The 15525-nt window shown below is 38.2% G+C and overlaps 1 protein-coding gene across 3 annotated transcripts in view; it reads left to right on the forward strand.

Annotated features, from left to right (window-relative positions):
* NBAS (neuroblastoma amplified sequence) overlaps positions 1 to 15525 on the forward strand; it is a 335385-nt gene that overhangs the window by 179178 nt on the left and 140682 nt on the right. For all 3 annotated transcript variants that reach the window (XM_018055620.1, XM_018055621.1, XM_018055622.1), the window contains 3 exons: positions 2220 to 2333; positions 5499 to 5656; positions 6382 to 6471. In XM_018055620.1, the coding sequence (XP_017911109.1) occupies positions 2220 to 2333; positions 5499 to 5656; positions 6382 to 6471 (362 nt within the window). The remainder of the gene's footprint in view (positions 1 to 2219; positions 2334 to 5498; positions 5657 to 6381; positions 6472 to 15525) is intronic.

Raw genomic sequence — 15525 nt, forward strand, 5'->3', positions numbered from 1 at the left:
TGGCACAATAATGTCTCTGCTTTTTAATATGCTATCTAGGATTGTCATAAATTTCCTTCCAAGGAGTAAGCATCTTTTAATTTCATGACTGCAGTCACCATCTGCAGTGATTTTGGAGCCCCCAAAAATAAAGTCTGACACTGTTTCCACTGTTTCCCCATCTGTTTCCCATGAAGTGATGGGACCAGATGCCATGATCTTAGTTTTCTGAATGTTGAGCTTTAAGCCAACTTTTTTACTCTCCTCTTTCAGTTTCATCAAGAGGCATTTTAGTTCCTCTTCACTTTCTACCATAAGGGTGGTGTCATCTGCATATCTGAGGTTATTGATATTTCTCCCGGCAATCTTGTTTCCAGCTTGTGCTTCTTCCAGCCCAGCGTTTCTCATGATGTACTCTGCATATAAGAGAAAGCAGAAAAAGTTTCATGTCATTTTGCTGTAATTTAGCTTTGGAATTTGGGCAGCTTCATCTCTATTGTGTCTTATTCATGGAAGCAGTCACACAGGCCCTCCCAAGTTCAAGGGAAATACTTATAGGCTCTGCTTGAAGTTGACTGGGCTTGGGTGAGCCTGAGATGGCTTCCACAGCTGTTGGAACAGGCCTGCATTACCCTCTGGCTGGTTGTCAGACCCTCAGCCTCTTGCCCCAGGGAGCTCTCCATGAGGCTTCTCGGGCATCCTCTAAACAAGGCGACTCCTGGCTTTCTCCTGGAGCAATTGATCCAGAGACCAGGGCAGAGCCTGTAGTGTTTTTTTACAACCTCCTCTTGGCAGTCAGACACCATCGTTTACAGCTTATTCTGTTAGAAATAAATCACTAGCCATCCCCATTCAAGGGGAGAAGCAGTAAGCTCCATCTTTAGAAGGGTGTACCAAAGAATTTGTGGACATAGTTTAAATTATATTTCATATATTCAAGGTTTTGTCCTACTACTGCTAGTATTTTCTTCAAACTAAACATTTAGACCATTTTCTTTAGTCGATTTCTAGTCTGGTTGTACTGCTGGCTCTTCTCCCTGTGAACTTGATTTTCTTTGTAGGACTTTTCTAGAATCATTGTTTTCAAGTGTGTTTTTTCTTTTAGCCACCTGCTCAGATCACCTGATATACAAACTAACTTTCTCACAATGAAACTATTTAGTTTAAATCCATTTTACTTTGTATTTATGGTTTTTGTCTTTTTATTTGTCATTATTGATTAGAATTAGAGCATTCAAATACTAGAATAAATAGGGAAAATGTTTAAATTCCCTATTTGGAGAAAAACTTTTCCTTTACCTACCTACGTTGGAATGGCTGGTCTGGGGCTGGTATATCTGTATTTTACTGGAGTATCACAGATTTACAGCATTGTATTAGTGTACAGTGAAGTGATCTGGTTATAAATGTACATATATTCATTCTTTTTTAGATTTTTTTCTCATATAGATTATCACAGAATATTGAGTAGAGTTTCATTTGCCATAAAGTAGGTCCTTGTTGGTTATGTATCTTGTATATAATAGTGTGTATGTGTTCATCTCAGGTTTCTCATTTATCCCTCCCCACCGAGTTTGTTTTTGTTATGTTAGTCTGTTTTTGTTCTGTAATAATTTCATTTCTTTTTAAAAAAAATTGGATTCCATGTCTGCTTGATATCATAATGTATTGGTCCTTGTCTCACTTCACTCAGTGTGACGATTTCTAGGTCCATCCATGTTGCTGCAAATGGCACTATTTCATGCTCTTTTATGGCTGAGTAATATGCCCGTGTATCTGTGTCCCACATCTTCTTTATCCATTCCTCTGTTGATGGACGTTTAGGTTGCTTCCATGTCTTGGCTATTGTAGACAGTGCCGCAGTGAACATGGGGGTGCAGGCAGCCTTTTGGTTTATGGGTTTCTCCGGATACACGTCCAGCAGTGGGACTGACGGATCATATGATAGTTCTATTTTTACCTTTTTAAGGAACCTCTGTACTGTTCTCCATAAATGGTTGAACCAATTTATATTTTGTATGGGGCCAATATTAATCATTGATTACTTTGGAGACTGAGCGATAATTTCATGATTAATAACCAGATTGAAAGGTCTAAGTGGCCTTGACCTTTTGTCCTGTTGTCTTATAAAAATCTAATCTCTGTTTTTCATTTGAGAATTAATTAGAAAGATAGAGATAAGGAACTCCTCTATCAGTCGATACTGCTCCAAACAGTAAGTTGTTTGCATGTGTTTACAGGTGAAGACCCAGAAGAAAGGCGTGGACAGGTTCTCATCCTTCTAGTGGAGCAGGCACTGCGTTTCCATGACTACAAAGCTGCCAATGTGCATTGTCAGGAGCTGATGGCTACAGGTGAAGTAGACACCACTTGACACTTTGCTCATGTTCTCTCTCATGGAAGAGGTCTCTTTTGAAACACTTGGTCTAATTGGTAAGCCAGCCACACTGTGTTCATAGGCCTTGGGAGATGTTTTGTGAGCACTGATAAGTAGGTATTCCATGTGCTTGTATATTAATGTAAATACTTTAATGGGCTCAAGGGGTTATGTTTTATCTGGGATATGGTTGCTTTCCATTCCATATTAGAAGCAGGCTCATAGTTTTAATAGCAATTTTATGTAAAATATTTTAATTTTAAAATATTACAAAATATATTATGTAAATATTTTAATTTTATGTATTTGTCATATAAAAGAAAAACTTCAAATTTGAAGTATCTTTGTAATTTGTGACTACATTGTTAGCATTTCTATCCTTTAATTTCTTTAAAAGGTCACAAAATGCTTTTCGAATTTGAGCAGTTGGGAAGTAGCTTGCCACTGATATTGAAATTATAACTCAAGTCTCTGGAGGATAAGCAGTTGTTATTGTGGAATAAATTCTCTGTGAAAGAGCACATTCCCCAGAGGAGTAGCCAGTGATGTTTTTCATAGGCTCTGGGCTAAATGATCTGCTTTTTGTAGTTGTGCCTGAGTGTGTGGAAACTCAGGCACACTCAGCTGTTTACCTACTGCCTGTGCGTGTCTCTGCACGGCTAGCAATGCAGTGCTTCACTGTGTGATACCTCCTGGTGTTGCACACTGATGATTCGTAAACTTGCTGTATACTGGTAAAAGAAATGATTGTTCTGACACTTGTTAAAAATGGTAAGGAAGACTTTATTCAGGACTTCCGTAACGGGAGAGAAATCAGGCTCAACTCCAAATACAGAAAAGACAGCTGGGAATTTATCACCGAGGATCAGGTTGAGGGGATCAACAATGGTTGAAAAATCACAGTGATGAGACATCCAGGATAGAGGCATTTGTGCTAAACCGACTTACTGGTGGCAGGTCAGGGTGATCAGATACAAAGGGTGAGAGATTCTCTTTAAACTGACTTGGCAGGATTCTTGACTGAAACTGGGTTATAACAGGTTCAGCAAAGGCTGGGCCAAGGTAGAGGCCTCGTTTAGAAGAGGACTCAGAGAAGCCTGAGTGAAGTTTGGTCAAGGGGACAGTTTGGCGATACATCTGTGAAAATGTTGAAAACTGGGAAAAAGCTTAACACTTTATAACCTCAGCACTGGAAAACTGGTTTCATGAAAAAACTGTCAAATATTAACCTAGTGATTGTGCACTGTTCAGTCCAGAATAGTTATGGTATTCTGGAAAATCATTGTCTTAATTCACTATCATTTACTTAGCTTTGTATTAGATTTATTCCTATAAGGATAGTACTTGGATTAATTCTGACTTTGTATATTTAGAGAAATTATCCTGGGCCAAGGGCTTTGTACTTAGAGATAAGACCTACTTTCTAACTGAATCTCCTTCAAATAAGGAGAAAAATCCCTCTGCTGAGAGTCAGACTCTGACTGTATTTTTGGTACTGTCCCTGTACATCATGAGAAACGCTGGACTGGAAGAAACACAAGCTGGAATCAAGATTGCTGAGAGAAATATCAGTAACCTCAGATATGCAGATGACACCACCCTTATGGCAGAAAGTGAAGAGGAACTAAAATGCCTCTTGATGAAAGTGAAAGTGGAGAGTGAAAAAGTTGGCTTAAAGCTCAACATTCAGAAAACAAAGATCATGACATCTGGTCCCATCACTTCATGGGAAATAGATGGAGAAACAGTGGAAACAGTGTCAGACTTGGGAGGCTCCAAAATCACTGCAGATGGTGACTGCAACCATGAAATTAAAAGACGCTTACTCCTTGGAAGAAAAGTTATGACCAACCTAGATAGCATATTCAAAAGCAGAGACATTACTTTGCCAACTAAGGTCCGTCTAGTCAAGACTATGGTTTTTCTTGTGGTCATGTATGATGTGAGAGTTGGACTGTGAAGAAAGCTGAGTGCTGAAGAATTGATGCTTTTGAACTGTGGTGTTGGAGAAGACTCTTGAGAGTTCCTTGGACTGCAAGGAGATCAGCCCCGTTATTTCTTTGGAAGGAATGATGCTAACACTGAAACTCCAGTACTTTGGCCACCTCATGAGAAGAGTTGACTCATTGGAAAAGACTCTGATGCTGGGAGGGATTGGGGGCAGGAGGAGAAGGGGATGAAGAGGATGAGATGGCTGGATGGCATCACTGACTCGATGGATATGAGTCTGAGTGAACTCCGGAAGTTGGTGATGGACAGGGAGGCCTAGCGTGCTGCGATTCATGGAGTCGCAAAGAGTCGGACACGACTGAGTGACTGAACTGAACTGAACTGGATCTCTGTCTTCATCTGTGAAGCGGATGATTCTTTGTAGCTTTCCACAATAATTTATCTTTTTCTAGAACTTTGCAGTATATAAACTGCTTTTAAGTAGTTTGTTTTAAAACAAAGATTGTTTAATCTTTACAATCTTGCCTTAACAACTTTTCTTGGTGGCTCAGATGGTAAAGAATCTACCTGCAATGAGGGAGACCTGGGTTCAATCCCTGGGATGGGAAGATCCCCTGGAGAAGGGAACAGCTATCCACTCCAGTATTGTGGCTTGGAGAATTCCATGGACTGTACAGTCCTTGGGGTTGCACAGAGTCGGATAAAACTGAGTGACTTTCATTTTCACTTTACAACCAAGGGAAAGAAGAATTACAATTACTTTTTTTTTTTTTTTTTTTGCAGTGGTGAGGGATGATGATGTTTGGACCTTTCACAAGTTCACTCAGTGCTTCGGCCGCACTCAGGTCTTTCTGAATTCAGATACTCAGTTGTTTTTACTTAACATCAAATCTTAGTAAATTATCTGTAGTCATTGCCAGGTTGATTATTTGTAGTCATTTTCATCTGAAATTTAACATAGTTTATCGGGAAAACTTATCTGGAGCGTTGCTGAACTTTCTGGATAACATCACCTAATGTTTCTTTTCTATTTTAGATCATTATGTATTTCTGCTTATACAATGATACATATCACTATGGCTGACTTTGCTTTGGTAACATAAGACCTCAGTAAAAAGCTGTTAAATTTTTCAAGTTGGATTGAAAATTTTTTCTTCTAGTGAAAATCAGTTTTTTCTTGCCCATTTTTCAGGTTACTCTAAAAGCTGGGATGTTTGTAGCCAGTTAGGACAATCAGAAGGTTACCAGGACTTGGCCACTAGGCAAGAGCTCATGGCTTTTGCTCTGACACATTGCCCTCCCAGCAGCATTGAACTTCTCTTGGCTGCCAGCAGCTCTCTGAAGACAGAAGTAAGTCTCCCAATAAAGTAAATCCTGAACTGTATCAAGTATATTTTGTTGGGTCTGTGGATCTTAGGTTTGTGCTCTTTTTTTTTTTCCAATCATATGAAAATTTTAATTTATGGGAAAAATAGTTTGTTACTTACAAATTTGAAGATATTCGGCTATAAAATCGTGTTGTTGGTTTTATTCCAGTAAAGAAAAGCTACAGGTATGAGAAATAAGAGAATAGTATTAGGAAACAAATTATGGAATATAACGGGGAACATTAGTATTGTCAAGAACAAAATATATAAGAGGAGGTCCTGTGTATGATACTGGAAACCATGTGAGTTAAAACCAGTGGTGGCATCATCCCCTTAGAAGCTCTTTGAAAATAGCAGGGTGTGGGCTTTGGTTGGAGAGAAGCCCAGTTTCCTAAAATTCACAGGCTAGATCTGCATCAGGGAGTTGTTACGCCAGTTGTGAAACGCATGTGAAGAATTCTGGAATTCACATTTTCATCTCTTGGTCATTCATTACATTGTATATCAGGTTTTCCACAGTTAATTCTGCTCTTGAAACCGTGGTTGCATCCTTGGGAAGGTGTTCATGAAGCCCTGAAGTAAGCCTGTTACCACTAGGAGATAGCATTCCCCGCCCCCGAAAGAATGCTTTTTGAATTTCAGGTCCACATTGTAAAATGAGGCAAATTTAAAAACAGTTCTATTATAATATATAGTGTTCTTTTTCAGATTCTTTATCAAAGAGTGAATTTTCAAATCCATCCAGAAGGAGGGGAGAGTATCAGTATGTCACCACTGATGAGTAAAGCACTGCAAGAGGTGAGTCTGGGTGAGAGGGAGGAGTTTGAAAGGTGCCTGTGAGAGGAATGCAACAATTATCTCACACTGTGTGTGTGGTGTGTGTAGACTGTTCTTCTAAGCTTTGTGTGTCTGTGTGAAATAGAGCATTCATATCAGTTCAGTTCAGTCGCTCAGTCGTGTCCGACTCTTTGCGACCCCATGGACGGCAGCAGGCCAGGCCTCCCTGTCCATCACCAACTCCTGGATTCATATGGAAAAATATATAAAATAAAGATGTCCATCTTAATAAAGTATCATAAAGAAAACATTCAGGAACCTATCACACAGATAAAGAAATAGCTCATGATAAGCCTTCCACACCCTTCTAACTCTTTGCTGTCCTTCCGGAGATCCTGACTCATCGTGATAACTAGATCCATGTGTGTTTTGTTCTTTTTTAAAGTAATTTAAAAACCTATAACACCCATCCCAGAGTGGTAGTTTAATTTTAGCTGTTTTTGCACTGTATAGAAATAATTACATTCAGTATTACATTTGTGAGGTTTACCCATGCTGTTGTAAGTATTGCAGTTGATACCATTGTTACTGCTGTATAGAGATTAATTGCTATACGCATACATTATCCTTTCTAATACTGACTGATGCTGATTTATTTTCAATTTTGGTACTAAAATAATGCTATATCATCAGTCTGTAGTGTTCCTAGTGCACATGTACAGACTTAGAGGTGCGTGTTATCAGGTAAGTGTGTTTGTTCAACCTCAGTAGATAGTCCCTGATGATTCTCTTGAATGATTTTACCCATTGCACACTCAGCAGCCGTGTCTGGGATTGCCACTTGCTGCCATCCAGGTAGTGCCAACTACTTTGGCATTGGTAGTTGTCGAAACTTTACCTCTTAAGTGTTTTGAGATACCTGTTTATGCTTTTGATTTGCATTTTTCTGGTTGCTGGTGAGATGAACTTATTTTAGGAGGGAGCCTCTTTTGTGAGGTTCCTTGTTCAATTCCCTTGTCCATTTTCTGTTGAATTTTAGTCCTTTTTCTCTTTCCTCATTGAAATTCTTACGAATAAAATTTGTCTGGAGTCATTAAGTATTAATATGTATGAATCTCAGGAGAGCTGGTCCTGGGAAAGGAAGGAGGAGGTGTGTACTCACCAGTACCTCTTTGGCTGTTTAACCTTTACTCCCTGGAATTTAACTTCTTATGACTATTTCTGGCAACACAGAAGTGGGGTTTGTTTTTCCTTTTTTTTTAGGTCAAAAACAGTAGGTAGTCTAACTAGATAAAGAGATGATAATCATCTTTATAGATTGGTTTCCACAGGATTCCTTTAAATGGTAAGCTTTACTTTTAAAGTGTAAAATGTCATTCATTTTCCTAGCAACTAGTTTAGAAGACATCTGTTGTGATAAGTGAGCTATATCTTGGCTCCTTTTTTTGTTTTTATCTACTTTTTGTGTTTTGTTTGCTTTATATCTCCATACGTTGATTCACAGTTTTTAAAGGCCATACTCTGTTTATAGGTATTATAATGTTGACTACATTCCTGGTGCTATACAATCTGTCTTTGTAGCTTATTTATTTTATACCTAATAGTTTTTAATCTCTTAATCCATCACCTCCATTTTGCCCCTCCCACCTCCCCTTCCCTCACTCATAAGCACTGATCTGTTCTGTGTACCTGTAACTCTGTTCCCTTTTGTTATATTCACTAGTATGTTGTGTTTTTTATATTCCACATATAGGTGATTTCACACAGTATTTGTCTTTCTCTGTCTGACATGTCATTTAACACAGCACCTTCCAAGTTCATCCATGCTATTGCAGATGGCAAAATTTCATTCTTTTTTATGGCTGAGTACCATCCATTGTGTGTGTATATACCACGTCTTTATAAATTGACTGTAACCATCTTGTCGAATTCATTTGTAGTTGTAGACCTTGTAGGTCTTTTAGAAGTCTGGTTTAAAGCTTCATCTGTGGAGTCTATTGATAGAGTTAGGACAAGAATATTTAGATTTTGCCTACAGTCAAATATACACGATTACTTCATTTCCATAATTCTTTCTTTTATATTAAACTTCTGTTTGGCAGCCGCCTATTGAGTACACATGGGTATCCTCAGTTCAGTACCAAGTGATCTCAGGATCTCCAAAAAGTTTGTAAGGTGACTTGTGTCCCTTAAGGATTTTTCTTCCCTTTCTCCTATAAATGGTAACTCCTGGACAGCAGTGATCGATAGACTTTTCTACAGTGAGGGGAATATTCTATATATCTACATTGTCCAGTATGGCAGCAACTAGTCACATACAGCTGCTAAGTACGTGAAATATATAGGTAGTGCAACTAAGGAATCAAAATTTAAATTTTGTCTAATTTTATTTAGGTTAATTTTACTAGCCACATAAGGCTGCTGGGTACCCGAGTGGACATCTCAGTTCTAGAAGGTGCGATGCTCAGAAGAGGATGGTGTTCCACCATCAGTGCTGCAGACAGAGGACTTTGTTTGTTTCTGTGGTTGCACTCCCTTTGAATTGAAGTCACAGCAGTTTCCAGGGGCCTGGAGTGATGGGGATGCTTTCTTCCTTTGGCATGTTTTGACTTGTATTGATTAGAAACTATTTAGTTTTCCCTTCCTGGATCTGAAAGCACATTAAAGTCTATGGTGGATAGACTGTTCTGGAAAAGTCTGGAAAGTCCAGGGGATTCAGAACAGATCTTATACTGGAGATCTGGCATATTTTACTATTTCTCAAGGTCCAGCAGAAGACTTGCTTTTCACAGATCTTTATCCCAGTTTTTGGACCTTTTGATCCTCTGATCTTTTCCCACTTGTTCAGCTACATCTCTCGCTGTTGCTCCAGCCTCCTCTCTTTTCATGCCTTCCAAACGTGTGCTGTGTTCCATTCATGCTGAACTTACCCCATTCTCTGAGTAGGCTCTCTCACAGCTTTGGTGTTATTTAGGGTTTTCTCTGTAGCTCCAGAACTTTGGCCACCTGATGCGAAGAGCTGACTCCTTAGAAAAGACCCTGATGCTGGGAAAGATTGAAGGCGGGAGGAGAATGGGATGACAGAGGATGAGATGGTTGGATGGCATTACTGAATCAATAGACATGAGTTTGAGCAAAGTTGAGGAGATAGTGAAGGACAGGGAAGCCTGGCGTGGTCCATGAGGTCACGGGGGTAGGACACGACTGAGCGACTGAACAACAGCAACTGCCTGTACTGCCCTTCTTGTGTGGTTTCTGATCATCTTGTGTGGTTTGCTGCCCCCTTGATCTCACCTAAGCTGTCGTTGTCTTTATCAAGTTTTCCTTGAGTCCTCATCATTCCCTCTTCTGCATCCCCCAAACATCTCATAGCATTGGATCAGCTCGTGTGTGGTACGGTTTGGTGTGTATGGTGACTGGAAGTGTGTCGCTTACCTTTGGTGCTCTCTCCAGGGAGTGCTTGCCACAGAGTGAGTGTGTAGGGAATGCTTAATACAGCTGCACTGGAAACCTCCCCTGCAGAAAGATCAGTGTGTGGTAAAAATGGATTAGAAAGTAAAACTAGAAGGAATTTCCAGCTAGACGCATGTGTGTGATCTGGGTGCTGTTGAGGACCTGTTGTGTTCTGGCCGTGTAAGGGGAGTATCATTTCTCTATTCAGTATAGAGCTGCACCGTGTTTCTGCTGAGTTCAGCTCTATAAGCTTATTCTGAAATCCCCACATCCTTCTTTATAAAATCCACGAGAAGCCTTTTGCGACCTTTGGGTTTTCCATTTCCTGCTCTCTGATGAATTAGAAAGTGGCAGCCGGGTTCTGTGGTACGCTCCGTGGTAGCCTCTCTGGAGCAGGGCATGCTGTGTCTCCACAGGGCACGTCCTGATCCATTCAGTGTCCTCAGAACCTGCAGGAGACTGCCAGCAGTGCTTCACAGGATCCACTTTGCGAGGAAGAGGAATTCTTCCAGAATGATTCTTGTATTTTTTTTTTTAGCACCTTAAAAGCTTTCCTGTCTTCCTTTCTCCTCTTTCAGCAAGCTGTAATATTAATAGATCTAGATCTGACGAAGTGCTAATCCAAACCCTCAAACACATCATGTCTTTGATTCATGAGGCACATTTCAGAATATTATAGCTACTATTATTAGATTAAAATACAGTGCTTAGCTATAAGATGCTGTGTTACACATTAACAGTAAATGTAATAACCACATTAAATTATAACTTATAAATGAGAGCTGACTGTATATGTAATCTGCTTAATGCCCAAGAGTTTCATTACTCAGTTGTGAAAATGATAATTTTTACTTAAATAACCAAGCGAAGTAAAAGATATAACTGCTGTGCACAAGTGGAGCCTACAAGTTTGAAGATATTGGCTGTTGTTCTTAAGAACAAGATATTTGTTTTTAAATAAAATGCATAATTTATGAGTAAATACCAAAATTAGTTTCCAGCTTCTTACTAATATTGGTTATTATGTTTTTTAGACGTAATAGTATTCCATGACTTAGAGCATATTAACATTTTGTTTAGCTAGTGTTAGCTATATCAGTTAGCCAATAGTGTTTTCCCCAGATAAATCTAATTAGAGTTGAAAATGGATTATATACAAGGTTCCCATTAAAAAATCATCTTCACTATGGGAAATCTTGTTATGAACATTTTAAATGGCTACAAATTTATAAGACTGGACTAATTATTGTTTCAAACTGGGGGCAGGGCTTGGCATAGAGCTGTTTTGAATGTATAAAAGGATTATTTAGAAATATTAAAATAAATTTCTGACAGTTGTATTTTAGTACCACAGACAACTCTTTCTTTTCCCCTTCACCAGTTTAATGGGCATTTGGGTTGTTTGTACTTTTTAGCTATAATGAATAATGTTGCTATGAACATTTGTATACAAGTCTTTGTATGAAAATATGTTTTGATTTGTTGTGTAGGTATCTGGGAGTGGAACTGAAGCATTATATGCTGTATATGCTTTAAATATTGGAAAACATTGCCAAATTGTTTTCCAAAGTGGCTGCACCAGGAATTATTAAGTTTCTCGTTTCTTCATATCCTTGCTAATACTTAACTCTTGACTGGCTTTTTGTTAAAGCCATTCTTATGAATGTATGTGGTATCTCCTATCCTTTTGGTATGTGTTTCCAAATAAGTAATGATAATGAGCATCTTTTCATGTGCTTACTTGCCATTTCTGTACCTTCTTTGATGAAATGGCTACGAATATTTTCCCAGTTTCTTTTTAACTGTTATGTCAACTCCTTATTAAGTCGTAAGAGTTTTTGTTGTTGCTTTTAAACTCTTGGATACAAGTTGTTGTTGGATGTGTGATTTGAAAAGATTTTTCTCTCAGTGTGTGATTTTTACTTTCTTAATAGTGCCTTTTGAAGTGCAGAACCTTATAATGTTTCTCAAGTCCATTTTATTAACCTTTTCTTTTATTGCTTTCATTTTGGGTGTTGTAGCAAAGAAATCTGTGCCTCGCTCAAACTTGTGAAGATTTACTCCTGTGCTTTTTCCTAAGAGTTTTATAGTTTTAGCTTTTATATGTATTGAGAGGTAATAATGATCCACTTTTTGTATGAGATAAGTATAAGGTTGAAGAAAATCCACATGCAGAAAGATGAGTTTAGAATTTTATCTCCTGTTATATACACAAATGATCTCGATAGGATCATGTTTGTTTTTTCTTTTGTGTGATCTTGTTCTTTCTTAAAGGATTTTGAATCTTACGCTGCACAAAGGCACAAATTAATATTTTAAAGTTTAAAATGATTTCATCTGAAATAGATTTGTATCATAATTATTGCCTTAGTAATTTTCTTTTTTCAAGATGTTTTGGAATTTTGGTTTTCAAGCTTATGTTTCCTAAACCATCTGCCTTTGTCGTTACATACAGATCATTTATGTCATAGTGTGATAGTGGTTATTGGATGCATGTGCCTTGATTATTTATCTTTTCCTTTGCTTTTGGGCGTTTGGATTGTGCCGTCTTCCTGAACTTCACTGAGCATGTTATGTACATATCTTTGCATATTCATGCTTGTATTGCCCTGGGATATAATGGAAAATATGGGCTCCAAAGACAGATAATTTCCTGTTTCTTGTGGTCCGTCCTCCATAACTTTAAGTGCTGATTAAAAAATGAAAAAATAAAAATATACTAAAATATATCTCTGTTTTTCCTAAATACAGTTCTCTTAATTTGGATCCAAGAATGCTAGAAGATTCAAGAAGGGTTCAGTCCCTAAAGCCCCTGAAATAGTGTGTCAAATCTGGTGTGTCTGTTTGTGACTTAGTGTGTTCATGTACGTTCACGCGCATGAGTACGTTCAGTTTGCATTCAGTTTTCTGGGGAAGGCACTTACAGCTTGCCTTAGAAATGTGTAGGGGGCGGGACTTCCAAAGATGAGAAATTGTAGCCTGGCATTTGAATGAGCAGATGAACTGGAGCAGAGTCAGACTTCAGCGTGATGAGTCCTCATGGGGCTTTCTTCTACTGCTTCTTCTGACAAACAATTCCAGAAGCAGCATCACCAGTAATAAGAGTTCCATTCTTAATATTTTGAGTTCAGGATGCAATTTGCTACAAGTATGGGGCTTCCCCAGTGGCTCAAGTAGTAAAGAGTCCACCTGCAGTGCAGGAGACACAGGAGACATGGGTTCGACCCCTGGGTTGGAAAGATACTCTGGAGGAGGAAATGGCAACCCACTCCAGTATTCTTGCCTGGAGAATCCCATGGACAGAGGATACAGTCCATGGGGTCATAGTATCAGACATGACTGAGCACATGCGTGCACATGACACGATGAAGTATTAGGTGAAGGGAAGTACTTTTGATTATTTAAAGATATGTTGGAAGAGAAAGGGTAGTGGCTTAGCTCAGTTTGAGCAGTTTGTGATCCTTAGTCTCTGTTATGGGTACCACCAGCTCAGTTGGAACTTGACAAACCAGTTTCTTAGAAATTAACCCTCAGATTACCAGACACCAGAGGGACAGGGAGTCCTGGCATGCTGTAGTCCGTGAGGTCAGAAAGAGTTGGACATGGCTTGGCGACTGACTGAACAACAACAATACCAGACACCAGAGAAGGCAGCTCCTGCATAGGTTTACTATAGTGATTGATGAACAAGAATTGTTTCTGTAAGCCAGACTTGACGTGTGGAACTGTTCTTGTTCTTGTGAACCTGTTTGGTAATGTTGTCTCTTGTAGGACTTGAAAAATATTACTAGTGCCTATGAAGTTAACCTTTGAGCTATGTTACACTTGATGGTAATGAGATTTCATGTTAAATTTTATGCTGGGAGTTGTTGACTTGGCTTGGGAGATTAATCTATTTCTGCTGTTATACACTCTAAATTAATTAGCAATATGCAACTATGAATATAAAAACTTCCAGTAGTAATCATTTCAGGAGTGAATTTTCCTAACCTCTTTTTTCTTTCCCTATTACATGAAGTTGAAATAAAAGTATTTTCCTCATTAATGACTCTGGTTACACTCTAATCTTGGTAGACTGCTCCCCAATTAAATGTTTCTTCTGTAGTCTAAATGAGCCTTTTATTTTGCTTTCTCTTTTGTAATTCTTATAAGGGAGGGATCTCTTATAGAAAATCCTTTTGTCATGTACATTTCTGTGCATTGAAATTTCATTTACTTTTTGGTTTTAGATGTTTACATTTTTTATATTGAGTTAGCCAATCCATATGAACAGAGTAAAGTTTAGGTTTATTTTATGAAATGGTATAATTGTCTTATAGCCTATATTTTTTTATTTTTCAGTGAATTTGATTTGACCCTGAATGAAGTTATTTCATACTTAAGTGCCATATTTCTTATCATGTTTATATTTTTTTAGTTTCTGTACTTGGATTAATTGATAACATTCAAATCATTCCATAACCCTCTCGAGTAAGGAGATTCTAAAGGTGAACCAGAATTGAAAATGTGACATGAAATCTAATCTGAATAGCAGTTAGTTGCTGCAAGCATAACATATTAGATTTAGAAAATGTTTCTTCAAGCATAGGTACAGTAAAACCAGACTTCTTATTCATAGCTACAGTAAAATGTATACTTCAGTAATTTTCATATACCCTGAGCATGTAGTAATCAACAAACATCATCTCTGCCCTTGAAAAGCTACTATCTAGTTGAGAAGACAGAAAAATCATAATTATGCCAAGTATATTAAAAGTAGGCATGTAATGTAGTGAGTGGGAAGGAGAAGAGTATCTTCTTGACAGGATTTTACTGACAGCAAAAATACCACATTTCAAGGAAGATACAGAATTTCTTTGTGACCTTGGAGCAGGAAAAGACTTCATACAAAAAAAAATACTAGTTATAAAGTTTAAAAGCTGATAAATTGAACTAATTTAGAAGTTTAAAAACATCTTTAGTAATCAAGACATCATTAAGATAATACAATATAATCTGCAGATAATAGAAAATGTCCATAATTTATATATCTAATAAGGGCTATGTATCCAAAATATACAAAGAAAAACCAAAAAACTGCAAATGAATAAGAAAGACAACCAACAGAAGAATGGGCAGAAGGTTTGAACAGGCACTTGAAGATTGTCCACTTTCTTTTTTCTATGGTTGGATCCAGAATCCTTGAATTTCTCTTCTTATCTGACTTACCTCAGTCCTTTTTCATCTTTAGAAGAAACAAATAAAAGCATTTAAACTTAAAAATGCATTTCAAATATACCTTATGGCAACCTCTTCTATTCCCGGTATCACTGCCTTAATTCAGTTCCCGATTATTTTATCTTTTTAATTGTACTTTTTTTGGGGGGGGGGCATGCAAGGCAGCTTGCAGGATCTTAGTTCCCTAACTGATCTTGGGTGGCCTCCGGCTGCAACCACTTGGAACAGGGCTTGGGTTCCCAGCCAGAGATGGGCTGGGTCGCGGTGGTAAAAGCACCAGGTCCTAGGCACTAGGCCAGTGGTCAGTGTCAAGGGCCCTGACGCTTCAGCTTTGCAGAAAAGAATTGCCACAAAGACAGAAAGTAGTGAAGCAAGTAAAGTATTTATTAGGATTAAAAAGAATAC

This window comes from Capra hircus, chromosome 11 (genome assembly GCF_001704415.2).
Source record: "Capra hircus breed San Clemente chromosome 11, ASM170441v1, whole genome shotgun sequence".
NCBI classification, from domain to species: domain Eukaryota; kingdom Metazoa; phylum Chordata; class Mammalia; order Artiodactyla; family Bovidae; genus Capra; species Capra hircus.